This window comes from Neopelma chrysocephalum, unplaced genomic scaffold (genome assembly GCF_003984885.1).
Source record: "Neopelma chrysocephalum unplaced genomic scaffold, ASM398488v2 Primary Assembly neopelma1_143, whole genome shotgun sequence".
Taxonomy (NCBI): Eukaryota; Metazoa; Chordata; class Aves; order Passeriformes; family Pipridae; genus Neopelma; species Neopelma chrysocephalum.
This window is the reverse complement of record NW_020897805.1, coordinates 1,632,139-1,659,691: the sequence shown is the minus strand read 5'-3', so window position 1 is coordinate 1,659,691 and position 27,553 is coordinate 1,632,139. Positions and strand designations below refer to the sequence as shown.

General features: G+C 39.6%; 1 protein-coding gene across 14 annotated transcripts in view; it reads left to right on the top strand.

Annotated features, from left to right (window-relative positions):
* The window catches only part of USP54 (ubiquitin specific peptidase 54), a 94,762-nt gene that overhangs the window by 20,567 nt on the left and 46,642 nt on the right, over positions 1 to 27,553 (top strand). For 9 of the 14 annotated variants that reach the window (XR_003536888.1, XR_003536887.1, XM_027699968.1 and 6 more), the window contains exons 2-3: positions 23,189 to 24,028; positions 26,699 to 26,791. Coding sequence is in view for 11 of the 14 variants with exons in the window: in XM_027699968.1 (XP_027555769.1) it covers positions 23,882 to 24,028; positions 26,699 to 26,791 (240 nt within the window). In the remaining 3 variants the exon portion in view is untranslated. Of the gene's footprint in view, positions 1 to 8; positions 61 to 8,988; positions 9,102 to 23,188; positions 24,029 to 24,948; positions 25,142 to 26,698; positions 26,792 to 27,553 lie in introns of those variants that run through there. The other 5 variants (XM_027699965.1, XM_027699966.1, XM_027699963.1 and 2 more) reach the window with 5 other exon arrangements.

The window sequence follows — 27,553 nt, the reverse complement described above, 5'->3', positions numbered from 1 at the left end:
GGACACGGCGGGAGCCAGGACACGGCGGGAGGGCTTCTCGGTGCGGGTCCGCTGCAGCAGGTGTCGGCTTGTTTTGTGTGGTGCTGGCTGCCGTAGGAGCAAATGTCTCTAGTCTCCTTCGGCAGACTAGACTGGGAAAATGAGCAGAGTGTGCAATTATTTGCAAACTTAATTGTTAGCTTTTTTTCTTTGTGCAGCCAAACGTCATGTTGTATGTTTCATTTGTATTTACTTGTTGAAACTGTTGCTGAGGTAGTAAGAGAATAGCAGATACTGCCGTAGTTGTTTCTGTTTTTCGTGGTGGTGGACTGTGCCGTGTGCCTGCTGTCCTTGGTAGAAAATGCTGTGCTAAATTTAACTCGTCATACTTGGGTAAATCAAGGCAGTTCCAAACACTCAAGTCTGCAGTACAGGAGGGGTGGAAGATGTCTTAGAGCTGCTCTTCCTCCCTTGCCAATGGAAGATTATATCCCACCTGTATGGAAAAGAGACCATAACCTTTGCCAGTTTGGGGGGAATGTGCAAACCCATGTGGAATTTACAGCACTTAAATATCTGTATGCACAGGATTGCATTTGGTAGTTCTGATGAAGAAAGGCAAAGTATCGGTTTTGGCTTTGGTTGTGGCTTTTGGTTTTGTATTTTGTTTGTTTGTTTTCTTCTTAATAAGGATAGAGGAGATATTGAAACCTTTCTTTGAACATGCATTTAATCTTCATGATAAATTGACTTCTATATTTGAAGTTCTAATTTCTGGCCTAATGTTTTCACTTTTCACCAGATAAGTTAAAAGTGGCAGAAATAAACATTGAAAAATATTCCTTGCTCAAGGGAATTATCACATGAAGATAAAGTTGGCAGGAGGGCCTCTGTAATTTTCTGGGTAGCAGAAGGATGTGGCAAAGTAAAGCACAGGCTTTAGCAAGCTTGACTCTTGACTAGAGAAAGGTCTCTTTGGTATTCTTATGCTAAAAATGTAGGCTAAGGCTTCCCTTTGAAGTCCCGATTTGGAAAGGCCCATCTCTACCACATCTAATTTCTGCATTAGATTCCAAAGCAGATTTAGTCTCTTCTAATCTGCAGAGCAGAGTTCTGGAGTAACTCTTTGTTAAAATGAAAAAAAATACTCCTGTGTATGGCTGTATGTATTTGTTAAGAGATGTGCTATTTTTAGTTTTGAATACACACCTATGAATCCATCGTTCTGCAGGTTTCTTTTTTTCTATTGCCTTGATAGCATTTCAGTCTAATCAGTATGCAATGGATGATGTTTTTGCTCTCTAAATTTAGCTGCTGATGTTCATATACTACTTGGTATTCTTATTGCTCTTTGTAGTGGGCATCCTGCATAGATAGATGGACCACAGTGGCTTATGTCCTGGAAAATGCATGGTCCCAGTTGATGTACTAACACTGGGCTTTTTAAAGGAGTGAAGTGTGTTAATCTAGCATGCTTTAAGACCGGTGGAGTCTTTAGGTGTGTGCCTCGCACCTTGCGGAGAGGAACCTCTCTGGGTGATTGTCACATTACTCTAGTGTTTAATTACTACTTTTTTCATCTTTATGCAGAGAATATGGGTGTTCTGTCAGAAGCAGGTTTGTAGTCCAGTGGGGTGCTGCAGCATTAGGACAGCAGGCTAAGGTGAAGTAGGTAATCCAGGACATAATAGGATTAGGCCACAGGGTGAAATCCGGTCAATTACTTTTCTACCTGAAAATCTCTTTAACTTCTAAGTATATTTTTTCATTACAGCACCTATTACTGTGACAGATGTGACTTTCCATAGATTTTTGGCAAGTGGCTTATTGTTTCCTCTGGAAGTCATCAGCTACTTCTTACCCTCCTTGTTCATATTTTGGCATCTTAAGCCAGTTTAATTTCACTGGACTGTGAAACAAACAATAGCCATCATAAAGTGATTGTGTATACTACTGAAAAAGTGACTGGATTGTAAACAGCTTTTGTAGGTACATGCAGTTTTAAGAAATAATGGCTGTTTTAATGGCATTATGAAAATGTGTTTCAAGATGGAAAGATAGATGACTTAAGAAATGCTGTTACTGCCCCTCTCTTATGGCAGATTTTCATAGAGGACTTATATTTATGAATTGCAAATAAAAATTTGTTTTAAAATACTGATTCCCTCCCAATGATTGGGATGATTCCTGGAATCACATGCATCATTGACTTTTGTTTTCAGCTCTTCCATATCATGGCATGGATTTAAATGCTGTAGGGAATTCTGTGCTGTACGTACATCCTGACTGTGTGTCAGTTTGCCAAGGTTCAGTCATGGGGTGAAAATAAGACACAACGGAAAATAATTAGTGCAGAATGTGAATTTGTGTAAGATAAAATTTTATGAGTCTCATTACTTTCTCTATTACCATGGCTTGTGATCTTTTTTTTCTGTTGTTAAATGTGATACAAAAGTAAACTAATAAAGCCAAGGAATTAGAATATGAAACGGGACAAATGAATATAGGTAGGGAGAACTTTCTTGTGAGCTTACTTTGATTTTAATTTCACACTGATGCAAGTTAGTTTCCAAAGAGAAACTTCCACCTCAACCTGTCATCTCCTTTTTTATGTCAGCCTAAAAAGCATTTTATTTGATGCAGGAAGGTGAAGCAATCTTGCATAATCTCCTTTCTCGAGACTTCCTGCAAGCCTTTTGTCAAGCACCACAGTATTGCTAAGATTCAAAGCTTACAGGTTGGGTGCCGTAATTTAGGGTCACAAAATTGTCTAAATTCTAGGAAAAGTGGATATGGATTTATCACTCCAGTTATGCTGGTCCAATGCCATGTGTGTGCTTTACATAGGAAAAATTGATTTCTGATTCCTAACTTACTTGAACTATAAATTGATTCCTGAGTATCCCAAGACCATATTTAAACTACAGGAAATTCCTTTTCCTACAGGGAATCAATTTTGTACCTTGCCTTTTAGGGCATAAAACTGTGTGTGTGTCTTCTCCATCTGCACAGGTGATGGGAGACTTGACTATGGCTTTGGACACAGCAAGGCGTTACACACATTCAAAGAATGTGCTAATACTTTGACCAAGAAATTTAATTTAGGACTTTATTTGTTTAACAGGCATCTATAGCCTGGTGACTTACTTGTGGTAAAGAAGACCTTTTACCATCTCTTTTTGATAGGGTATTTATAAAACATCCTTTTGGCTTTGGTCCACTTACTGAGGTGGAAGTTACAAAAAGCAGGATGGATTAAATGCAGTGCACTATGGTTGGCAGTCAGTGAGAATAAGTATGCAATAGAATTGCTTTCGTTATGGTTTTAGGAGTGTAGTAGCAACCAGAAGTGCAGTTATTTGTGGTATTTGTGGTGTTACCTCTGTGGTAAAGAGTGGTGTTTTGCTTCCTGCTTGTGTTTGTTAGGCTTTAAAGCCTGTCTCTTGTAGTCTCCCAGACTTCCCAGTGCTACAGGTAAAACTAGTTCAAAGCACTTTGTTAGATTTCTTTGATGGAGTAAGTCAAATTGCTAGCAGGATATGTTCACAGTAATGTACTTAGGTTTCTAATGCTTTCGTTTTCTCCCAGTACTTTTTTTTTTGGTTTGAATCATGCCAAAATAAAGACTGGTTTCAGTGAGGAGCACTCTGCTTTGTAGCACATACACATAAGAAAGACAACAGCTTTTTCAGTGAATTGGAAAATATTGAGTGTGTATACCAACTTTCTGCTCTTAAGGGTACAAATGAGCCAGATTCATTTGTCAAAGCATAAGGTTCAGAATGGAATTATGGCAATAGTACTCTTGATAACCAGAGTCTGGACTTCATGTACAAAGGAATCTTTTCCACTTCATTGCTCCTAAACTGCTTTTTAAAGCAAGTTTAGATTTTAGTTTAGACCACATCTTCTCAAATAATTTAACTGGTACTACCACTGCAAGCCACTCCCCACAAAAAATACTTGTGAGGCTATGTAGGGATTGTTGAGGAACAGCTCTGACTTGAGACTGACTTAGCTTCTCTTTCACCTGGTTGCTGTTTACCCTGAACCGGTTGTTGTGTTGCCGTGTTGGAAAGGACTGTGCAAGGATGAGAATACAGAGTTGGGAAAGTGGAGCCCATAAAGATTCTGGCCTCACATTAGAGGCTTGTCTGAGAATCATCTGATTCTCTTTTGATAACTACCAAAACAGCAATGCTTGGTTGTTATTTAGAAATACTGAGAAATGTCAAAAAAAGATTTTTGCTCGTCTCGTAATTTACAAGCTACTTGAATAGCTCCAGGTTACCTGATTATAATAAAAGAGTAGCTCAGATGGTAAGAGAAAAAACAGCATGAATTTTTATTAGTTTTTGTTATATGGGTCCATTTGGCTTTAAGGCTGTGTCCACCCTACCACGGTAAACTGTGTAGACAAAGTAAAATCAAGATTTTGGTGTGCTTCCTGCCTCCCCAGACTGTGTTCAAGTTATCTTGCCATGAGGAGAAGGTCAGCTCAGTACAGCACATGTATTTGCCCAATACGTTTGAACACATTGCCTTAAAGTTTGTTAGATTATTTTCTTTTTTATTGGCTTTTTTCCCCTCCTCTTGCAAATTGCACTGCTGATGTGGGAACATGAACTTCTTTTTCTCAACCCACCTTTTCCACCCTCCTCACCCCAGAACAGAAATTGTTGCTGGTCACTGGTTTGTATCCACATAACTTTTTTGACCTCAAAGGTTTTCAGTGAAAGGGGCAAACATCTGTTTTCAGACTTCTTAGAAGTCCAGGGGATGCATACTGTAAGTTCAAAACCACTGTCCTAGAAAAATGTACTTACTTAAAGGAAAGAGGCTAGAAAGGATTAAGCAGGGGGTTTCCTTAGCAGCAGTTGTTTTGAACTGATCTTTCCTGGAGTGCAGTGTGTTGTTCACCTACGGCAGTTTTGCTCTGGCTGCTTCAGGGCAGGGCGAGTGGCTGGGTCTTGACTGGGTGCTCCTGCTGTCTCCTTGTTCAGCTGTGTGTTCTTGGCTGAAGTGGCTCATGCAAACGGCTCACAGCTCAGTGCAGTGCTCGGCAGCAGTGGGAGCGTGAGGCTGGGGAAAGTAAACACACTGACAGTCTGGTGTTTCCCACAGTTAAGTGAAACCGCACCTTTAGTCTGCGTTACCGATTGCCGCACAGGCACCTGACTGCAGATGGAGGGGCAGCTTTGTTATCTGGGTAGGAGGATCTAACTTCAGGCCACTGTCAAGAAGCATTGCTTGCCAGGCCTGCTTTTCTGCATTCTGAGAGAGAGAGCTGATGGAAAAAAAAATATTTCCATTGGTAGAGTTGTTTTTTGCCAACTTACTGCCCTATAATAGGTCATTTTGCAAACTTACCGGTGTTAGCATAAGGGGAGCAGAAGGAGCACATGACAGTTAACGGATCCACCCTGGTAGCAGCTGTCACATTGGCACAGCTGTATCATAAAACGTGCTGTAAGTTACCTGTGCAAGGAATTAATGGATCTACTAGTACATCTACATGGTGTACATCTACATGCTTTGGTGGCAAAGCTCATAAAGAAGCTGCTGTAACTACTGTCTGTGCTCCTGTACCCCCTGTGGTTTGCTGGTCTGTGTTGTGCCAGTTACAACTGCATACTGCAGGACTGCTCTGTGTTCTGAATAACTGAAATTATAAAAGTACCCCACTTCATAATTTTATTTTCAGGTTGTTTTTTTTTTAACCCAGATGGTTTTCATGAGGCAATTTGTAATGTGGTCCTGCACAGGCTGCCATCTGCAGAACAGAGCATCAGATGAGAACAGGAAGAACTGATTCTGTGAAAGGTGGGCAGGAACTTCTGCAACCAGCTTCTTTGTTGGCAGTGAAGAAACTACATCTTCACCATGTAGCATTTATTCCTGACAAACTTCTCCATGTAGACAAACTTATGGTATTTAAACTGTACTAAATGTGCTGACATTTACAGCTCCATGAGTAGGAGTGCTGTGGTGGAAAATTATTCGAAGGTGAAGGGAAGGGCTAGCATAGCCTTTGCTGGATGAGAAGCTACAGGATCTGCAACAGCAGAAGGAAGCTGAAATCACATGATTCTGCAGACGCTGGGAAAAGAACTGTTTTCAGTATTAAGAGAATGGTTATTTCAGCTCTGTCATCTATACTTTGTTTCTTCAATTTTTTTCTAACTTATGCTTTTGTCATTTTCCTTGGCAATCTCGTTATCTTGCCAACCATGAACGTATGGTGTCGGCATACAGGCTTCTAATAGATTTGCAAATACATTTGCTTCTCAGATTGCTGATCTTTGACCCAAAGCAGAAAAGCAAGGAAGGCAGAGAGATTTTGGGCTTGTCTCTGTTGCTTTAGTTTGCCTGGTTTTCCTCCCTCATTTCAGTCTGAGGTAGCTTTGTGGATGGCTGTGTAATTGCTAGCATTGTTGTCGGTCCCAGTAGCCCTGGGGGTTGCAGTACTTGACCAGAACTCCTTGAGGGTTGCTCTGCTGTCCTAATTTAGATGAAATGTTAGAAGAGTTGAAATGCCCTTTTTTTTTTTTTATTCTTCCTGTTCTGTGCGAAACTGTGGTAATTGCTCTGAATTCTTTCTTAGTTTGGTGGCAGTGAGTCAGATTCTTAGCTGGTGTGTTTGACAAAGCTCTCTTGAGTAAGTGCAGCAGTGCCACTGTGCTTAGGTTGGGGATGTGTCCCCTTGCTTCTATTCAGGGCGTGGAGCTCTGCTTACTATTTGAATTGTTTACTATTTGAATTGCTTACTATTTTCTGTCCGATGCAAAGGGGTTTGTTTTAGTAGTAAAACCCCTACCTGTCCTTTGCTGCTGTATGATTTTAAAAAGTTTTAATTTTAGGTGTGATGGAAGCAGAACCGATCTTTCCTTAAAGAGAGCATTTAGAAATAATTTTCATGTTTTCTTCATGCAATGAAGTATTGAAGAACTGGGTGTTGTGTAGACTTGTAACTGTCTCCGCTATCCATGTGCTGAGGGACTGTGCAAAATTATGATAAAGCAGGTATTTGAAGATGTCAGCAATTTGATCCATATTTCTAGTAGTTACTCAAGTATGTGTGGTTACCTGAAGCATTTTATCAAAAAGCTGAGAAAGAGTTCTGAAATTAGGGAAACTGAGGCTGAAGCAAATAGGAATTTGTAAATACCAGTATTACAAAACTCTTGGTATTATTGATTTGGATGCTGCTGCCGTTTCATGAGCATTGGCCTGCATTGCCTCAGCAAGGAAGTCAGTGGAGTCATGGGAGATCTACGGGGTGTTTTTGTCTGAGGAGGAAAGGCAAATGCTTTGTCCTTTGGAATGAGGAGGACTAAGGGAGTGTAGAGACCAGTGTTTTCTCTCCTAGGGCGCTTGCCAAACTCAGGTCATTGAGCTATGGACATAATGCCACTTGAACAATGGATTTACTAACATCTGGTAAGACTTGTACAGCTTTTTGAAAGAAAACCTGCAGATCCGAGTAATAGCATGAGACACAAGGAAGCCCTGGTCACTGTTTTTATATGCTAAAAATGATGATTGGCATATTGCTTTTGCCTGGAAAAAGTCTGTGTTGGTGTTGCAAACTGTTTTTAAGTGTCTTGGCTTCCTTGAAACAAGCTGTTTGAGGAAAGAGTGCTACAGAGTTAACATGCTGTTTTAACCACACACAACTGTGGAGCAGGTTTTGAGCCCAGCATGATGACTGAACATTGGTCTATTTTTCCTTCAAAATTTTGCCACTGTTAGTGCACTTTAGAAAATTATTTTATTTGAAATTTGCACACACTAAATCTTAAAAAAAAAGCTATGTAGAAGCATCCTGAGGTAAAACACTGCTTAGGGTATTGTGCCTTTGCTGTATTTTTCCTTTCTTGTTCTCCTATTTTTGTCTCTCCAAAAGTCTGTCATTATGGAAAGACATAGTTAAAGCTTGGCTCAGCCCCTTCTGTCCTGGAAGATTGAATTGTTCTTAAGGCGAACTGATTTCATTGTATTTCAACGGCTTCCTTTTTGCATTGTTTGTTCCTATTAGGTAAATGGTCCCGGTGGGGATAGTATCTTCAATACCTTGTATGGTCCAAAGCATTACATTTCAGTCTGATTCTGTTAGCATTATATTGTGCTAGAGCAGAAAGACAATGGTGTGCATTGGAGTTTTTTGTAACCAAAGTTTTCTTTAGAGTTATTTTGGTCTTGGATATACAGTAACTCTCCCTGTCCATGCCCTGAACGTGACCATGTTAAAAGAACAAATTGATGCTGAATGTGGACGGCACCAGTGTCCTGAAGCTGTGCTGTAAGAGCATCTGGGAATAATTATGTAGAAATGCTGGGGATAGGAAGCCGTTTTTCTGAACAAACTTCTTTTTTCCTTGATCAGTATCAATGGCTTTGAACCACAGGGGATGGTTCCAGGAATTGTCCTGCAATAATCGTGCTTTGAAAAACTGCTTTTAAATTTGCATTGCAACTGCAGGGCTCTAAACTGAGGGATCAAAACTGAAGCCATCTTTTGAGTTCTTTCCGGTTTTTTTTCTGTTAAATGGTTACTCTCTCCTATGAGTAAATATCCTTCATTTTTCACTCAAGAGTTTGCAGGAACCTTTCCAGATCACTTGTCACACTGAGGGGAACCCTGCCTTGCACAGGCAGGCTGCTGCTGTAAAATGAAGTCATCCCTTACAGCCCTGTCTTCCCCCAATCAGGTCTCTTTTATAAAAGGGTTTGGAAAACCTTCCTCCGTCTTGCCTGGCCCTGTTTCCAAAGGGAGTTGTCGGTAAGCGGGGCAGGGCCTCGGGCCTTATCTCTGTTGTCAGAGCTGCCTGCCTGGTAGGTGGCAGCGGGGCAGCGCTTTTCGAATGAGACTTTCCTGTGCTGAGGGAGGCCCTTGTTTTTTGTTTTAACAGCTTCCTATTGTTTGAAACAGCAGGTTGTCCCCTCCCACGCTATTCTAGCTCTTTCCTCCTCCCTTAAGTAATTTCTCTGTGCAAGTATTACTCAGAGCAGTTACTCTAGCAGTGAGTGCTCTGAGAGTTTTCCCAACTCACTCTGATATCCAACTTTTGTTGCAATACCAGTGTGGAGTTCACACAATAAACAGAAAGTGGCTTCTGAAGGTAGGTCTTTCTGATTTTTAAATCTGTTGTTTTAATTCAGTGTCACCACTGCTGTGACAGTTAGATGTGGTTTTCCTTCCCTCTATTCGTTGAATTCTATGTTAGAAAGTTGATAATGAAATGAGGTACTAAATGTTGATAGAGCTTTTCTGTTATTTTAATGTTTTGATTTATAGAAGTCAACTTGCTTCAGCTGGTTTCCTGCTCCTCTGCCTTCTGTAAAGTGTCTTGTTTCCAAAATTAGTAATTTTTTTGTGATTGTCAGAAGTCTATCACTGTATTCCATACTTCTCACTGCTTCAGCTTAGCAAGAAGTACATCTTTATTTAAGTTTATAGATTTAGGTAAAAAACCCCAAAACTTCCCACTATTTTGATACATTTGGTGACACTAAGCAGAGGTTTTAGTTCCACAAAATGATAAATCCGATTCTAGAGTTTGTCATCAGAGGAGGTGAGGGGGGACTAGTCTGTGTATGTGTTCAGTAGTCAACATTCAGTATAATAAACATTCTACTTGTTCAAATGCATTCCATTTTTTTTTTAAGGAATAAATTCTCAGGCAGCTTAAAATAGACCAGGATTACAAAGATATTGATCACAGTCTGCAGAGACAAGACTTGTCTGATCCATACCTGGAAGAGGAAGTCCCACTCTCCTTGCCCTAACTTCTTGATAAGCTGATTCAGGTTACTAACCCAGTAGCAAATAAAGTAAGCACTCTCCTCCCCTCTTGCCATCCTTCCAAAAGTGCTAATTTTTCGGGCTGAGTTGGCTTCTGTGAGCCTAAGTGTGAACTGCCCTCCCCAGAGCACTTGCACGGAGAGAGAAGTGCCCTCTTCACTGCACTGGTGGCCCTGAGATTTTGGCTTTCTTTGGTTATTTAATAGGGTTACTCTCAGATGATGCCTGTCTGAGATATGTCCTTTATGTCCTTCTTCTAGTACATTTGAACTTTGTGGAGTTAGAGAAACCTTAGGCTTTTTTTTTTTTTTTTTAATTTGCAGTTAAGAAACCTCTTGGGTTTTTTTGACAGAGAAGCGGTGCAGTGGACATACAGGAGTTTTCTAAAGTTGTTACTTTATAATTTAGTTATGCCAAAAGGCATAACTTGTGACAGTGGTCTCAGTTTTAGGTGTCTTATAAACCCAAACAGGATAATTCCAAGCTAAAGAGTTCTCCGTTTAAGGCCAGAGAAACATGACAAACAGCCTGAGGAGCAAAGGAAGCAGACTGTGGTGGCTGTCAGGATGAACAATGGTTTTGGCACACCTGCTGCTTTGCTGCTGAGCTTCTCCGTGCTTGGCAGGAAAGGAGTGATTTGGAGGATAACCAGATAGTTTTGTAGATGTTTTTGGTATGTTTCCATCTTCTCTGAGGGAGAGAAAACAGAAGCACTTGTTTTATAATGTAACTAATGGCTGGTGAAGGCTGGCACCATCAGCTTTTGGGGAAGGATTTAATAATGCACTTACAAATAGGAAAGTCAATATTATGCTAGAGTCAAAGACCCTTAGAAGGGAATGTAGGGAGACTGACATACCCTGGGAAGGGAATAGTGGGATATAGTCAAAGCAACATGTTAGAGAAATTTATGCTCAGACTACCCTTCTGAATAATTATAAACATAATCAAAAAGCAAAATGAAGAGAGCTGGAACAAATGCATTTCCAAGAAGGTTTTGCAATACCACAGTTTTCAATTCCACCATGAGCCAACTGATGTTAATCAGTTGCTGTTTCTCCTAGGAGTTTTCACAGATATAAGATATGAGACCAGATTACTTCTTCCAAAGAATAGTATGTCACAGCCATGTCATTTCATCCATTGTCCAGTTCTGTCTTTTCAGGTTCTGATGTTCTGGGTCATAATAATAGTCTTTTTAACCAATGTGGAATTCCATGCCTATTAATATAGATTTTATCTGAAGCTTCTCATGTACTTGATTTCACAAGAGGATGTGAGTTACTGTTGCTGCCCTAAATTGTTGAGTACCTGGGTCACCAGAGTATGTTGGAATTGAAGAAGTTAGGTGAACTGGGAAAAAATGAGAATACTAAAAAAACAGAAAAACTTCCTTCTAGTTTAGCAAAGAAAAAATACATAGCACCACATGTTTTGGCTCAAGCTCAGAGTAGTTTAGCTTCAAATAGAGTGACTTCAGTTCCGCTTGACTAGAAATGTAAGATTTTTCCAGATCAACCACTTAGTTGCATGTGTGCACACACATATGTGTATGATTTATTTTATTTTCTTAATCACAGAGGAAGGATGCACAGACTCTTAATCTGGATAAAATATTCTTATTTTTTCCTGTTTCCCTTACAGGTGTGTGTATAAGGAAGTGTGACTTGTTGTAATGCTGGTTAAGCAATGGATGATAATAATAATTATAGTAATGTCTGAGTGCTTTCTTCTAGTATTGAAGAAAATTTTGTAAATGATTTCTCAACATTTATCGTGGTGTAATGTCGTGACTGAAAATACCATTGTAGTGTAGTAACTCTTCTTGATAACGAGAGCTGTCACAGATGTTGCTTTCTCAGATGTCAGGTGATTGTTCCTTGAAGCCTGGTTATTCTGAGGGAGAGGACTTTAAACACGACGGTGTTTGCTTTTGTCCTTTTATTGCCTTGCTGGTGTTTTGGGTCTGTGTTTGTGCACCAAGTTGCTAATGCAACAGTTGCATCTCTTCAGCGCTTCTTATGTTGCCAGCATATTGTCTAGGGAATTCTGCAGAAAACAAGTTCTATTGTACAGCATTACAATGGTTGTAGACGCGAGCCTGAAGCAATATCAGCAGGTCTTGCACTAAGAGGATTTGGCAAGAGAAGGTGTGGGCAGCATGTGGCATGTGACTGCTGTACAAGTGGAAGGTGAAGACTGCCCTGTGACCAGCTCTAGGAGATCCTGGTGTGGGGGATGACTTTGTAATCTGTACCAGAGTCTGTAGGAAGAAGCAAGCCTTAGAGACCATTTTGCATTGCTGTGGCAGGATGTGGAGTTCTCCACAGGGTTTGAGAGTTAGACATGTCTAACTCTTCTCCTGTGGTGAGTTCCTAAAAGACTGAAAGGATTTTAACATCACAAAAGCCATATTTTACTTAAATAGTACTAGAAATTTTGCTTTTTTAAAAAGAGAAGATTGAAAAAAACCTAGGGAAAACAAAATGGAACTAAGCTTGTGTGCAACTTTGTTACCACCTATATCTCAGCTTCCCAACCAGTCAGTCACTGAGTGACCCCAGATGTCTTACCAGAAATTTTGTGCTGTGTCTGAGATCAACCATACCCTGCAGTCCCTGGAGCCCTCATCTTTGAACACCCTTGGTATCTTCCCAAGAGGGAGGATGGGGCCGTACTCATGCCCACACTCCTAAGAATCACAGACATAATTAGAAGCCAGAAACCAAATGCTTACATAAACAGTGTCATCCTGAGACCCAGTTACTTTCCCATTCCCTGTTGCGTGTGATGGAGCAGAAGAACCCCTAGAGCTGCGGTTGTCTCTTGCCTGAGACCTTTCCCTAAAACTTCTCTGTACTCCAGCCCTGTTCCCTGAGGCACTTTGCTTTAGAGGTGACACACATCATTGTAGGCTGGGCATTTTTCTCTTCAGGGGAAAAAAAGGTGAACTGAGTACACAGAATAGAACATATGAATTTAGGATGGTGTGCTTTCTAAATTTCATGTGTTCTATGCTGGACTAAGCCACGAGCTGTGTAATCCTTTGTGTATGTGGTTTTTGCCAGGCACATGTGTTTAGTTTCACAAGTGATTGTGGCCATCAGTGCAGGATGAGATTTGGGAGAGTAACAGAAGTAGCTGCTTGCTTTTCTGTAGAGCTCAGACCCACAGCAGCATTGAAACTGAAAGGAATTAAACGAAATCTCTGAAGTAAGCATCCTTTTATTTAGAGGCTGAAATCCTATTGTGATGTTGAGCTGGACTGCACTTTTCTGTAGCTACTCTTTCAGTGTTGAATTTAGTGGCTTTAACATTTGTTGTTGGCTGAATAATTTGCAGTGCTGTCAGGTCAGGCCTTGTTTTTGTATATAGGAGCATGTGTACATATGTTTAAATTTACTCCTTTTCATTCTGTTTTAAAATAACAACAGCAATAAGTTCTATTAAGGGTGTTTCCACAAGTACCAGTTTGTTAAATGTATTATAACTTCCCTGGGCACCTTAATAATTCTGTTTTAATTTCATCTTTAACAGGCTTCTTCCAGTTGCAAAAAAAACTCTTGTGACTTACCTTTTCATGATTTTTTTTCTGGCAGTGAGCAACCTGCAAGTTATGCAGAAGGACTCCTTCCAGGATATATACCTGCTCTAGAGCACTTCCTGTTTTGTTTTTTTGGGATTTGTTGTGTTTTTTTTTTTGTAGGGAAAACTTCTGGTACCACTCAGTAGGGTCATTTTATTGCCAGGCAGAGAAAAAAATAAATCAAAGCTGTTGACATCATTCTTCTTTTTCTTACCCCAACACCCAACTGGTCTGTTCAGCTTGTATTATACTGCATTTGCACAGCTTCTGCTTCTGTGACCCATTAGGACAGAGCCTGCCTGTGCTTAACAAGAGTCTCTTTCATGCTTTGTGGATCTCTCCAGGCCACAGCAGGACACAAAATAATCCCTTTTGCATTTGGTAGTTTCACGGTACTTTTCTGGTGAAGATGAAATAACCTTTCTGAATGAAAACAATAACATAATCTCCATAAGCCTGGTTTTAATACAAGGTAATTGTATCATTGTTTCTGCTTTTTATAAAATGAACAGCATTTTGTTTGGGTTATTTTTTCCCCTCAGCAAATTCCTTACAGATTTTAATACCTTAAAATCTTGGGAAGAGTTTTATAAGCTCTTTAAATCAATATGGGAGTAGTTTCTTATGGTAGCATCTGGTAAGACTTAGAGAACCAGTCTCTTTGAATTGTAATTTAGAAATTTGAGTTCAGACTCTGAATTCAAAGAGGCCAGAGTTTTGTGAAAATTAGTGTGCAAATCTCATGGCTTCACCTTACTATTAGTCCTAACATGAAAAGGAAGTTATCTGTATTTCAGACAACTTGCTTATACAATCTGCTTTGACATTGAACTTTCTGTCTGTGTATACTATGTGTATTCTCTAATATTTGACTGTGTATGATAGTGAAGGTATCTTTTGACTGTTTTAGCCGTTTACTCCAACTTTCACATGATGAAATAGATTAAACTGGGTTTGAAGCCTTTTATTACCACTGCTTGATTAACAGATATCAGAGTGGTTTTGTTCTCCAAAATATTTGTTCTAGTACATCTTTCAGAAGATGTCTTATACCAGAAGAATTTAAGCAATTTGTCCGTTTGTAAGAGGCTTCTCAACAACAGTAAAATTTCAGGTAATGGAGTTAGCTGCACATCCTGTTATACAAGGGCTCCTTTCCTGTATTTGCAAGAACCGTTACATGACCTTGCCTGTGTTTGATGATTAGCTGCAAGTTCAGGACTGTTGTGAGTTCAGTTGTCATTACCCTTTTCTTTAAAACACACAGGGCCCAGTAAAATGGCTCTTTACTTCATGAGATTGTGTGATGGGATGGGTCTGCAGCTGGGGAGAGGCACAGTATGTCCATGGCTGTTGGCTCAGCCAGCAGTGGACCAGTTGGCCAGGTCAGGCCTTGATGTGCAGGAGCCACAGGGATGCCGTGGCAGCATATGACAAACACTTTATTTGCTAGTTTGGGATGTAAAATTCTGAGGTTTGATCATGTCTATTTGCTCCCTGTTTAGAAAAGGAAAAGACCCAGCTCACCAACTTGCAGAGAGAGTCTTTTTCCTCTATAATTTCCCTAAATGCCTCAGTCAGATGTTTTCTTCTGCTGGTCTCCTGGTTGTATAGAAAACAAGAAATCAGGCTTAGAGTTCTGCTCCCCCTGCTTGCCTGTTGCTGGTTGTTAGTGAGGTGTATGGTGTCATGGTATGTTTCCCCCAACCTGCTTGTTTGTTTTACTCTTTCCATATGCTGTTAACTGCTGTTGGATATGGAATGTTTTGATTCAGTAAGCTTTTTCTTGTGGTATGTGCAAATGTCTTTCCTACTCAGGTTCGGAAGTCTTCTGTGGGTTTTGTGGCAAAATGCTTCTGTATCCAAAGCCAGAAGAAGCAAAAATGAATTTCCCTGTTCCTATTAGTTATACTTATTCCTCTAAAACTAAATAATAATGATCTTAAACTCAGCTTATGTGTGCTTGTGCACACTCGTGATTCTGCTGAAGTGTTATTTATAACTATACAGCACAGATGATTGCTTAAAAAAAGAGGAATAATCAGCATGTTGTGGATGCTGGGTGCATGGTTTTATATTTTTATGTGAAGTATGAATCTGTATAATGTTCTGCAGTGTAGCAGTGCTCCTTCTGCTTGTCAGTTTTAACAAAATAGGGGAAAAAATTATGTAAGCATCTAATACTGGGACCCAGCACAAGCACCATAAACTGCTGCTCACTCTTTCTTTATTCTCTGTTTATATGAGTTCCTCTGAACTGCTTTAGTTTTGCAACTTGGTATGTTATTAGTCTGTCAAGAACATGAGAGCTGCAAGCCATCCTGATATGTGGTAATGGTGGTATAGATAAAACACAAAATACAGTGAATTAATAGTTTGAGAATATTCTAGAACTATTCTTTTAAGACCAAATACTATACTGAGCTAAGAGAAAAGAGGGAGGGAATAAATGCTTTTATGGTACTAACAAATACATTTTCTGGCCCCAGCTATTGATCACAAGCGAGGTTGTGATTGTTTGCCCACCCTTTGGGGAGGTTTTCACTAGGCAGTGGTAGCAAAAAGTCCATTAAGTGCTCGTGTTCAAGAAACTGATGTCTGCTCTGGGTGTCATCTTTCCCCTTGAGCATTACCTGGACACAACAGTATTTGAGATTCTTAACATATCAATGGAAAGACCTATTTTCCCCACCCAAAAACTCTCCATCTATTTGGTCAAAGTCTATTGCTACTCTCAATGTGTTGCTGCCTTTGCTTAATCTGCATTGTTTCCTTTGAAATCAAAGTACTAATGGTGCCTGACTTCTTCTGTTTGTTGGTTTTCTTGCAAAATCCATTTCTTGTTTACTCATGGTCGTTATTCTATATGGATATTTGTGTATTAACACATTCAGTTGTTCCAAACTGAAACTGAAATAGAGTTTAGTGAAACAGGGGTTTGTAGTGCTGTAATGTAAAGAGTATGATTTGGGAGTTGATAGCTACTGATTTCTGTTTTAAGCTAGGAATGGGGTGTGAAGATTGACAGGAGAACTTGTAGTTATAACAAGGTAGCAGTTACAGTTACAGAAGAGGAAGAATTTTTCTGTTCAGCAGTGAAAATCTGCAAGGTCAGGAAAAGAATGGCAGCAGGATTTAGAATTTAAAAAGTTACCAGTCAATAAGCCTTATGTTGTTGAATACTACTGACTACTTAAATCTGCTAGGAACTCTTAAGTCATTGTTGGGCTGGAATTTACAAGCCAAAGTGGAAAACTCTTGTTTTCTTGGGTCAGTGGTATTATTGGAAGAGAGATGAGATTATTTTTTTTGTTAATAAGGTGCCATAGGAGAAAGGGCCTTGAAATCTTTTTGCAATAGCTCATGGCTATATAATACAGATTTTTGTAGTCAAAATGTTTATATCTGGAGGCTGAATCCAATACTGAATTCATCTTGCAGCTCCCTTTGGAAAGCCAAGGTGAAGTTTGAAAAGGGAATAACTGGCAGCTGAGTGTTCTTTAGAATCAAACTAGAACCTTCCATTTCACCATATGGTTGACAGCTGCCTTGTTCCTATTTGTCATGATTTTCTGTGTTATGCAGGATTGATTGGTGATGTTTAACTGCTTTTGAACACTTGCATAACATTTGAAGCTGCTGTGTTTTTTCCCATTTATCTAAACTCCACAAGTTCCATGTGGAGTGGGATGAAAAGCTGGCTTCACCACCCCTTCCTCCTTGTGAAATGTCTAGCACCAGGTCTAAGGGAACATAGGGTGTTTTTTAAATATAGGCTTGGGAGAATAAACTTAGATTTCATGTAGAAAGTAATACCAAACTTGAGGATAAGCGCTTTGGAAATCCAGGTGTGTTAAGATGCAGCTTTTATTATCATGTACGGCAGTCTTAAAAGAGCTGGACAACTGTGAAGGGGAGATCTGAAGGGAGTGCAGATTGTTTTGAAAGGGCTTGAATTTCCTTAAGGTTGGGCAGACTTTCTTAATTTTACGTATATTCTTTCCTTCTTCAGCTGTCAGAGAAAAGTTGCTGAGATAGCAGGGCTGCATAATATAAAGGGGGGCTGCTGCTTCCAAAGGTTTTCGGAAGTAGACTGTGGGTTTGTGTGCCTCCATTCCCTGTAACCTTCTCAGCAAATGCATGTGCTGCAAGTACTGTGGTGGATGAGAGAAGTGGTTATTAATATCATGTTTTTGATATGAGTAAAAGTTTTATCCGGGGAGTAAAGTGTGTTTTGGCAATAAGCCCCACACAAAGTAAATAATGTGACATTGGCATCTCTAGTTCTGGCCTCCACTTTCTCATTATTTGTCTTCTGACAGAAGCCCTTTATTACTCAATTATCCCACACTGTGATTTTATAAATTACAGTGTCTAAGAAGAGATGCTTTACTCCAGAAGCTTCTAGATCATCTTGCGGGCTAAGTTATTGTTGATCAGAAAAGGCCATAATGCTGGCTTTAGATAAGTAGAGCTGTATGTTTGGCCTTTTTATTTATTTATTTTATTTGTAATTTGCCTTTGAATAATTGTCATGTTGTATTAGAGCTCTTTACTGGATGGATGTTAATAGCTTTTCTTATTATTTGAAAGCCAGATGAATACTTTGAGTCTTCTTAACTGCTTTATGAAACTCTGGACACAGCTACCCTACTGTCCCAATAGCTCTATAGAATAAGTCACAATTCTGAACAGAAGTCTACGTGGTTGTAAGTTTGCATAGAACACAGGTGTTTATCAGCTAAGGTCCTTCTTTCAGGAAGGGCTGCAGAGAAGACTTTGAAACCTTGGGGGAGAACCTGCAGGCATGTGGGAAGAAGCTCCCTTGAGCCTGAGAGGTAGAAAGTAGAAATTTTCAGCCTTCCACCATCACTGAACCTTCTGCAGTTCAAAGCCAATGGCTTTCTGCTGATTTTTTTTTTTTTTTTTTTTTGCTGTGAAAGATGCTCTTTAAATAGAGTTGGCTGACTGTCAGGCTTAAAATCAAATGATTCAGATTAGGTAAGTGTTTGCAAGATTTCATTACACTGTTTTAAGAGGCAGTCCACTGGAGTCTTATAAAACCCATGAGCATTTTGGATGAGGAAGTTGGAGAACTGTATCTGCTGTAAAGAGTATTTTCATACTGTATAAAGCTATACTTGACCCCAGGAGCTTGCAGGGTCTCGCTTCGGGGTGTTTCTGCAGAATGTGGTCTCTCCGTGCCCCTTGCTGGTCTGAGCAGATAACAGGAACATATTTGTTTTCATATTTCATGGGTTATTTATTGGTTTGAAAAGTCTGTATAAGAACAGACTCTTTCTTCATAGAATTGTTCAGTTTTTTTCTTCCAATCACTGTAGAAGCAGTAAGCTGTCTACAGTAGTGCCAACATTCCCACTTCAGGCAGCTGTATTCCCAAAAGGCAGTTTGACCCATCAGTGTCCTGATTTACAGGATCATGGTTGGTAGCTGAAAAAATACCTTGCTAGTGACCAAAATTAGATCTTTGTTATGCTAGTTTGCTTGCTGTTCTGTCTACTCTATTCAGTTTTGTTTTCCATTATCATGAAGTGGTCTCTCAGAAATGGCCTTTATTGTGTCCTCTGGGAAACCTTTAATCAGGTTTGCTTACCCCTACTCTCTGAAATAGTACGTCTGTGGATTTGGGGAAACTTTTGTTTTTAGTCTTCACTCCAAGATCATTTTGATGGTCTTTACTAACAACTTTTAGCCAAACATTTTGATAATTACTTTTGCATCAGTTAAGTGGAAGGATTGGTGTTTGAAAGAGCATTTATCTTAACCTTTGGAAATTCCGAGTGTATTTTCCAGCAAGATTCTGTGAAGTTAGCCTAAGGTCTCTGATCCTCAAAGCTTTGTTGTAACTTTACAGCACTTGAGAGACTGAGAATTGTGCAATAGCAGAATAAAAAAAGAAGGAAGACCACTATGAGTCTGTTGTGGGCATGAGTGGCACTGTAAGGTGCTGTTAGTTCCTGGTTCCACCCAGTGGGCACAAGTAGCACAGAGCCAGGTAATTAAGTTGTTCCTTTAAGAGGAAGAGTGTCAAGTGGGTGTAAGCTTGATAGCAAAAGCATTACAGACTCATCCCCACCCCTTTCTCCCAGCATAGCAATCAAGACTGAGAAAATGCATGCATAAAGCAGAAATTTTTTTTCCCCTATTGTCCCATTTGTACTGTCAAAAAATTCTTGGTAATAGAGATGAATGGAAATCTATCATTTTGTAGTTGTACTTTATCATCTAGGTGTGCAAATAAATCTGTCCAGTATTTAGGGCTAGCTAAGAATCTCAAAAAGAAGAGACATCCTCAGGAGGAGGAAGCCATCCCCTCTTTGGTTGTGCGGCAGCTGACGTCGGTGAGGAATGTTTACCTTTGAGGTCACTGCCTTGTTCATTCTTTTCTTCATCCAGCCTCGTAGTTACTTGGTATTGGGAACTCTTTCCATCCCTCTATTTTATTTCATCACCTTCAAGATTGAATTTAAAGTGACTTGCAAAGCTAACTGTCTTTTGGGGTGTCTAAACTGTAAATGAAGGTCCTAATATTGATAACTCTGCAATTAAATATAATTTAATCCATGCAGAAGTTAGCAAATACTTTCATCATTGCAGCTGCATGGAGAAAGTGTGTTCTCAAGCCTCTAGTTCTAAAAACTTTCCCTCTAGCTGAGAACAGCCATGAGATCAGTCAATGGGATCATTCTTGTGTTTCTTCACTGGAAGAGACACACTGTCAGAAGCCATCTGGGCAAAAAGTTTCACCAAACCCCCTTGTCTTGAACATGTCTGTCTTTCTTCTTTTCTTGTTATGAAAAAATATTTAAATAAGGGATTTTAAAGCTGTTTCTCACCATTTAGGCTTTCAGAGATGTTGCAGCACGGGAAGGGACTATTTACCCTTAACACCATTAATCTACCCCCTACCACCAGAAGAGGTGGTAGGATCTTGGGGATGAGGAATCTCTTCTCTAAAATCACACACGTTCACACATTGAAGCATTTACTTTGCTTAGTGTTTTGAAAGTTTCTTTAGAAATAAAGTAATGAATAGTAAATTCTAGACTTCTGCTTTTATTTAATAGTGTGATAAATACTTAGTTGGTGGTTTCAGCCATACCTAGTGCTAAATGGAAGCATCTCCTTTCCTGAACAGGTTGTTCTAATTCAACCATGTGCCTGGAAATGGGGGTTCAAGCAATAGCTTAAAATGTTTGGAGAGACATGAGACTGCAGTAAAAGAGGGGTGTTACATTCCCCCCCCCCCTTAAAATGAACTGTCATAGTGGGACCTTGCCAGAGAACAAAGGATGCAAGTTGAGATGTTATGTTTCTTTATGATTGATTTAGCAAGGGAATATGGAGATGAACAGGATCTTGGTGGTACATCTTGTAGAGTGCTGTGCTGTGCTGGCAAAGGACAGCCTCGGCTTTCTTCAGGCCAGAAGTACATGCTGAACCATGGCCAGCTTTGCTTTGGGGTTGTGTTGCTGGACTGATGCCCCATGCCTCTCTCGTCTGCTCAGCCTGTCTCTGCGGCTCGGAGCCTTCCCTGGTTCCTGAAGAAAGCTGCTACCAAATTGATGGGAGAAGCTAGAATGTTGGGTTTACTTTTTTATTATGTACTCTTTTTCTTAATATTTTATTTACTCATTATTATAACATTTGTATAACATTTGTTTAACATGAGCTGGTATATAATGTTAATAAGTTTTTTAGAGGTTGGCACAGTGTGAAGCTGCCTCCAGAGATCTGGTTTTGTCCTGTCGGGGTGGTTACCAGCTTCAGTGTTTTCTGCTTGTTCTTAGCTTTGCAAGGGCCACATAACCAAATGAGCAAACTGAACTTGCTCCTGTGAGCGATCGTGGCCAACATGTGATAAGAAGTCTGTCCTGCTAGGCCTGTGCAGTTGCAGTGCAGGTACTAAGCTTGCACAGTTACTCTGAGGGTTTGGGCCGGCTCAAAATAGTCTTGCTGCAATGACAGGCAAAGTACAAAGCCTCTTATCTTGATTCTGGTTCCAAGACAATAAAAAATTGTATTCACTTTGTCATAACTGAGACAGCTTGGCTCAAAAAGTACTTAAAAGTTAGTTTTACAACCCATTTTAAGAGCAGAATCTTGTTTTGAAGTCCACTGAATAGGTGCTGATCTCAGCTGTGCATCTTGGGCATGTTTTGGATTGCATTTTTCATTTTTTGTAGGTGCTGCAGAAAGAAGACAGTGCCTGACTCAGTGGTTTTTGTGAGGCAGCACTGCCTGTCTTGGCTCATTCCTTGCAGCGTTCTGCTCCGTCTCTGCGGTGCAGGCTTAGCCACTGCACCTATTGCAAGTGGTGTTGGTTTACAGAGATCCCTGTTGCTTGAAACTGAATTAGCTCACACAGTATGGTTGGCTCATGGTTCATTAAGGGATTGAGCAAAGAAAGGGGGCTGAGGCTGAAATCGCTTTGAAATGAATCCTGTGTGTAGGTTCAGCGCTCAGGAATGTTGTGCGACAGGCATGGTAATGGTCTGTGTCTGCAGGCTTGCAAGCACTTCTAAAATTTTGCATGGCACATTGGCAACCAAGAAGACTATTCATCTGTATGTAGATATTTGCCTGCCTTACAGCAATGCTGAGACTTCATTAATATTTGTAGAATATGTTTAACAGAAGTACAAAGAAAATATTACTAGAAGGGAATGTGTTAGGCTGCTGTAACCCATTTGCAGATATTGAGGAAGTTCTTTTCTGTGTTTTGAGAGAAGATGAAGAATTTGTAATTGTGAGGAAGGTGAAAAATGTGCCTTCGTGGATACCCAGGATATGTTTGTAAAGTATTATTCTCTTAGTTAATTTTGCTGATGCACAAACTCTACATATGTCTACTTTGTAGTGACTTCATGCTGCAATTAATACTTGAGTACATTTGGATTAGAGTCATCTTGCTCATACCAGCCATAATAGGTAATTTCAGTTGTTATTATATGTATCAAAAATGGGATAATCCTAAATGTCATTGGGAATGTCCATGGAAAATATTACACAAGTTTCTGTATGTATGGGTGGACTACACTTGTAAAACTTTAAAAAAGTGTTTTGCCATGAATCTCGTAGTTCCTGTTCCTAGGGATTTCTTAAATAATTTTATTTTTTTCCACATTTCTGGCGATGAGGGAAAAAGTGAACTTGGGATGGGAAGAGCAGTTTCTATTGAATAATTCTTATGGCTTCTTCTGAAGCATCTGTGTCTTTTGGAAGACATCATATATCCCCTGTACCTAGATTAAGTGGCATTTTAGACATAGACAAAGTTTCTGGTGGTGAAAGTTTGGAGACTGCTTTGTTCTGAAGAGAGCTGTGGGCTGCTGAGTCAGGGATGAGCCTTGTGCATCTGTTGTCTTGGCCTTCCAAGTTCAGTGCAAAAGCCCAGTTCTAGGATGGACAGCACATATTCACAGAATCACAAATCCTTGTACAACTGCTTGAATGAATGAGAGCTCTTAAAAAAAAATTAACACTACAGGATTGTAAAGGATTGTATGAAAACTACCGTGGGGTTCACTTGAATGTTGTATTTTATTTTTTTAATCTAACTTCCTTCTCTAACCCTTCTAACATACTTCAAGCCCCCTTGCTTTTACATGCTTTTCTAGTAATTCTCTGTTCGGTATTATTTTATTTTTTGGGTGGAGGAAGGTTTATATTTTTTGCTTTGTCTCAGAAGATTTAGTGTATTGTGGGAGGTGAGGCAACACTGGTCTTGGCAGAACACCGCAAAACCAAGAGAGTAATTAAATGACGCAAGCCTTTGATTATTTTTCTCTCTCAAGCTTTCTGGCACGGCTGGGCATTCCGATTGCAAAAGGAGGATCAAGAGAAGAAATTTCTAAAGATCGCACGCAGAATTAGAAGAACTGGGTTGGAGACTTTCTGCTTCTTTACAGCTCTTCGCTCTCAAGTTCTGGAATTGCTTCTTTTTCCCCTGTGAGGATAATGTCTCTCTCATCACCCAAGACAGATGTGACTGAAAGGGAGCTGCCAAGGTTGTGTTTTGATTTTGGTTTCTTTGCACCCTTACTAATTGGATTTTTCCCATCTTCTGCAGGAGGATTATAGAAGGATTACAGAAGCTGGGTTTTTTGGGGTGTGGGAGGTAGATGTTTTTTTCTTCTTTTGCTTCTGGGACCTCCTTGATTTGCCATTTGTTACTGCCTGTTTGGAAAATGGAGAAGCAGCATAACAGATGAACTTGCATGACGATGGATTCCTTCCCTTTGCAAACGTTGTATGTGGCTGCTCGTAAGAGAGGTTTTTGCATACATAAGCAGCAAATGAAGAATAGCATCCCAGGCTGGATTTAAAAGAAGCAAATTGTGTCCTGGCAAAAGGATAAATACTGTTTAAACTATAGTTTAAAGAAGATTGGATGTTGTTTCAGTTTCAAATTTTTTGAAAGGAGGCATCTGATCAAGTCAAATATTCTACCAACCTAAACCTGCATTTTCTACAGCTGAAACTGGAAGATGTCTTGGAAAAGAAATTACTTTTCTGTGGGTCGGGGGAATGTGCAGGGCATGTTTACTCCACGAAATACCACCTCAATAGCACCCAGTAAAGGTCTCAGCAATGAACCAGGACAGAACAGTTGCTTCCTGAATAGTGCGCTACAGGTAAGAGCATAGAATAAAGAATGTTTCTGTCTTTGCCCTCTGTCTGTTGCAGTATTTTCCTAGGCTCGACTGTGGAACAAATATAGCCAAACTTGAGTACATGATTGTTTGTGGGCCTGGATAGAATAAAGCTGCATTTGGAACTGCAGATTAATTGAGTTATAGAACAGCTTTTTTAATTTTCAGGTTTTCCTGGTGAAATCAACAGCATATACATAGTCATCATTTACTGTACTTGAATGTCTTGTGTAAACTTGTAGTATGTCAACCAAAGATAAAAATATATGTAGAAAATTTATTTTAAAATAATAGAATATTTCATAGCTTGTAGTATGTATACTCCTTAAAAGTAAATTTAACTTTTTTGTTGAACCAGTCAGGTTCAAGGTTTGATAATGCTTATACAAGATCTTTTTTATATAGTTCAGTTTTCTTTCTAACTGCCGATTTGTATCTTAGTTTAAATGATTGAGTGTTTACCTTTTGATTTAGAAGAAAAGCTTTTTCCAGCACCAAATGCGGTGGAGTGGTTTGGCTGCTATAGAGGTATTGTCACCATTGAGATGTTTTGAATGTCTGATGGTTGAGATTCAGTTGTTCTGGCAGCAGAGTTTAAAACCCCTTCTCCACATCAGTTTCCATCCCTTCTTATGGCTTGTCTGTGCAGCACAGGCTGTGTCACTGTGGGTTTGTTTTTCCATTTTCTTTTTTTCCTGTGGGCACAATCAGGTTCTTGACTAACTTCAAGCCTCCAGATAACCCTCATACACATATATATACCTATGATTCTCAATAGGCTTAGTGTGTTAGGAAATACAGGACTACATGCAAAGAGAAGCTATAAAAAGAAAAGTGGAGTTTCCAGTGATGTTCTGTATCAGTTACCTTTACTAAGCTCTAAAGTGTAATCACTGACTGCCTCCTAATAGCAAGTTACTCTGAACCTAGGTCAGAACTAAGTAGATCCTGACACCAGCTGCATGCCATGCATGAAGATGGAAGTGTATGACATGGCCTTTAGTATCCTGCAGAAACCCTTTTCTTCTAAAGCTCAAGAGAGATAGGATACCAAAAGTACTTAAAAGCAAAGCTAAATTTAAAAAAAGAAAGATGGTAATAATTCCATAAAATATATACTTCTGGGGCTCATCTTAGTTTTTTAACACCCAGTCTGAGATGCTCTTGAATGTTTGTCGCTCCCTATTTTTAAGAATTTCTATAAACATTCAGGATAAACTCTAAAGGCAATTACATAAAAAAATTGGACTCATTCCTAAATGTAGGTTTTTTGTCCTTTTGTAAAGACTGTAGTAGTTCTTCAGGAATGTTGTGTGTAATCAAATGTTTCCAAGGCTTATGTTGCCTCCCAGGCCCTTAAGTATAGGGAGAGTTCGAGTATAAACATAGGCATGGCAATTCTGAAGTTTTAGGAAACTTTACAGACTGTATTTAAAAATGTGGTTATTGAATATTACATACTGTTATGGCTTAGGTAACAAATTTTTCCAGTTGGAAACACTTGTTGAAACCAGCACAAATTTTTTCAGGGTGCTAAACTTTGTCTAGCCAGTTGCTCCGGACAAATTCATCAGAAATAAGACACTGGGTTCCTCTGTGCTAACAAAGCATTTCACCAGCACACGTCAGCCCAGACCTTGCTGCTCTGTCCGGAACCGGCAGGACGTGATTTAGGTCAGGGCTTCTTTCAGTGCAAGCTTCTGCTTTCTGAAAGGCTGGTGGCTCTGAGGGTTACAAGAAAGTCCAGTTATCGGCAGTTGAAGCTGAAATAGCCAGGGCTCACCACATTTATACATAAAGAGCAGACTGTGAAACACCTCAGAGATGGGTATTTTCACTGTTTTACAGATACAGATTTTAATAGTTTCCCAAGAGTGGACAGATTTAGTGGTAAAACTTAAGAATAAAACTTGGTGCTGTTAGAGCAAATGTCACCACTTGCTGTTGCTACCAGAACATATAAAAGCCTGCTTGCTTTTCTGTGCTGTGACCCTACGTGGTCACACACCTGATATGACAACCATACCTGTCCTGAGAGAAAGGTACAACTGCCCAAACAGGTTAGGGTTAGAAATCTGCCAGTAATCATGGCCTGTAGGTGCACTTTCTAATGGTAATATTGGGCATAACGGCTTTTAACATTTTGCCATTTTTACTTGCAAGAACTCAGTAATATATTTGCTGTTGGTGCCATATTTTTCCAGCATTTGGTCTTTCTGCTCAGAAAAGAAAGCTGCATAAGAGGTGGAAGAACGCAAGAGTTTTGGCCCCAGCAGTGGATGGGGTGTCCTTTTGGCTGCTCTGCCCAGCTGGCCCTGGTGCCAGCACGGGGGAGCAGTCAGGGAAGGTGCTATTTAAGCCAGCACTGCCACATAGACAAAGAAGAGAGTTTTGTAATCTAAAAGCACGTGGCAAGAAATTCAGAAGGAGATTCTACTGTAAATTAACATATGTGAAGGTTACAGCTAAAGAAGAAAGCTGAAGATGTCACCTTGCAGTTACATAAAAGGCATTCCTTTTTAAAGGTGATGTTCACTGATAACATTAATGTACTTCTGGGATTATTTAGCATGTACAGTTTTAATCAGAGGTTTATGCAGTGTTTTATTTTATATATTCATACAATTGCCTGTGCTGCTTTTTGTGTTTCAGGTTCTCTGGCACCTGGACATTTTTCGCCGCAGTTTCCGGCAAATCACAACGCACAAATGTATGGGTGATTCTTGCATCTTCTGTGCTCTTAAGGTAAAAGTTAGAAATAAATTGAAAACCATTTTTAAAAAAGTTGAACAGAAATATTTATGATACTTGATTAATATATGTAATCAAACTTGCACCTGAATATTTGGGAGAGCAAATATAAATCTGATAGCTACTGGTCCAAGATACTTATAGTACTGCCTTTAAAATTTGTTCAGATACAAGGGCTCTTATCAATGGCATGTGGGTTATTGTGAGACTCCTTGTTTGAAAGATTAGTTCAGGCAGTAAAATAATTTTGCTTAATTTTTTCTGATTTGCCATTTGTACAAATATAGTACTGGATACAGTTAATGTGCTCATCAGCATTTACCTGTCCCTTTAGAGCTACTTTAAATGTCAGGATGGAGAAGGCAATCTATCTTTAAGCCTTTCTGTTCAAAACTGTTGATTATGTAAGACTAAAAGGGTATTTTCTACTGTAAGTATTGATGTCTGCATTAAATGGCTCCACTCTTTGTAGTCTCTGTTTTAAAAAACATCAATTCTGTTTGTAGATGCAGATGCAATAGCTGACTGTCATAGAGGCTGCCTGGACAGTAAGATCTGAATGCTAGCTCTGCTTCTGAGTACTGCTATTTACTTGAGTCAGTTGTGCAATCCTGTGTCTCCATTTGTCTCTACCAATTAATTTGTAGCACTTATGGGTTTTTTTGTGGCCTCCTTTCTAAGTTTTGCTTCTTCAAACCCACAGCTTCTTGTGGGAGAAATGGGCATGATGCAAACATGATGAAAATACCATCTTTA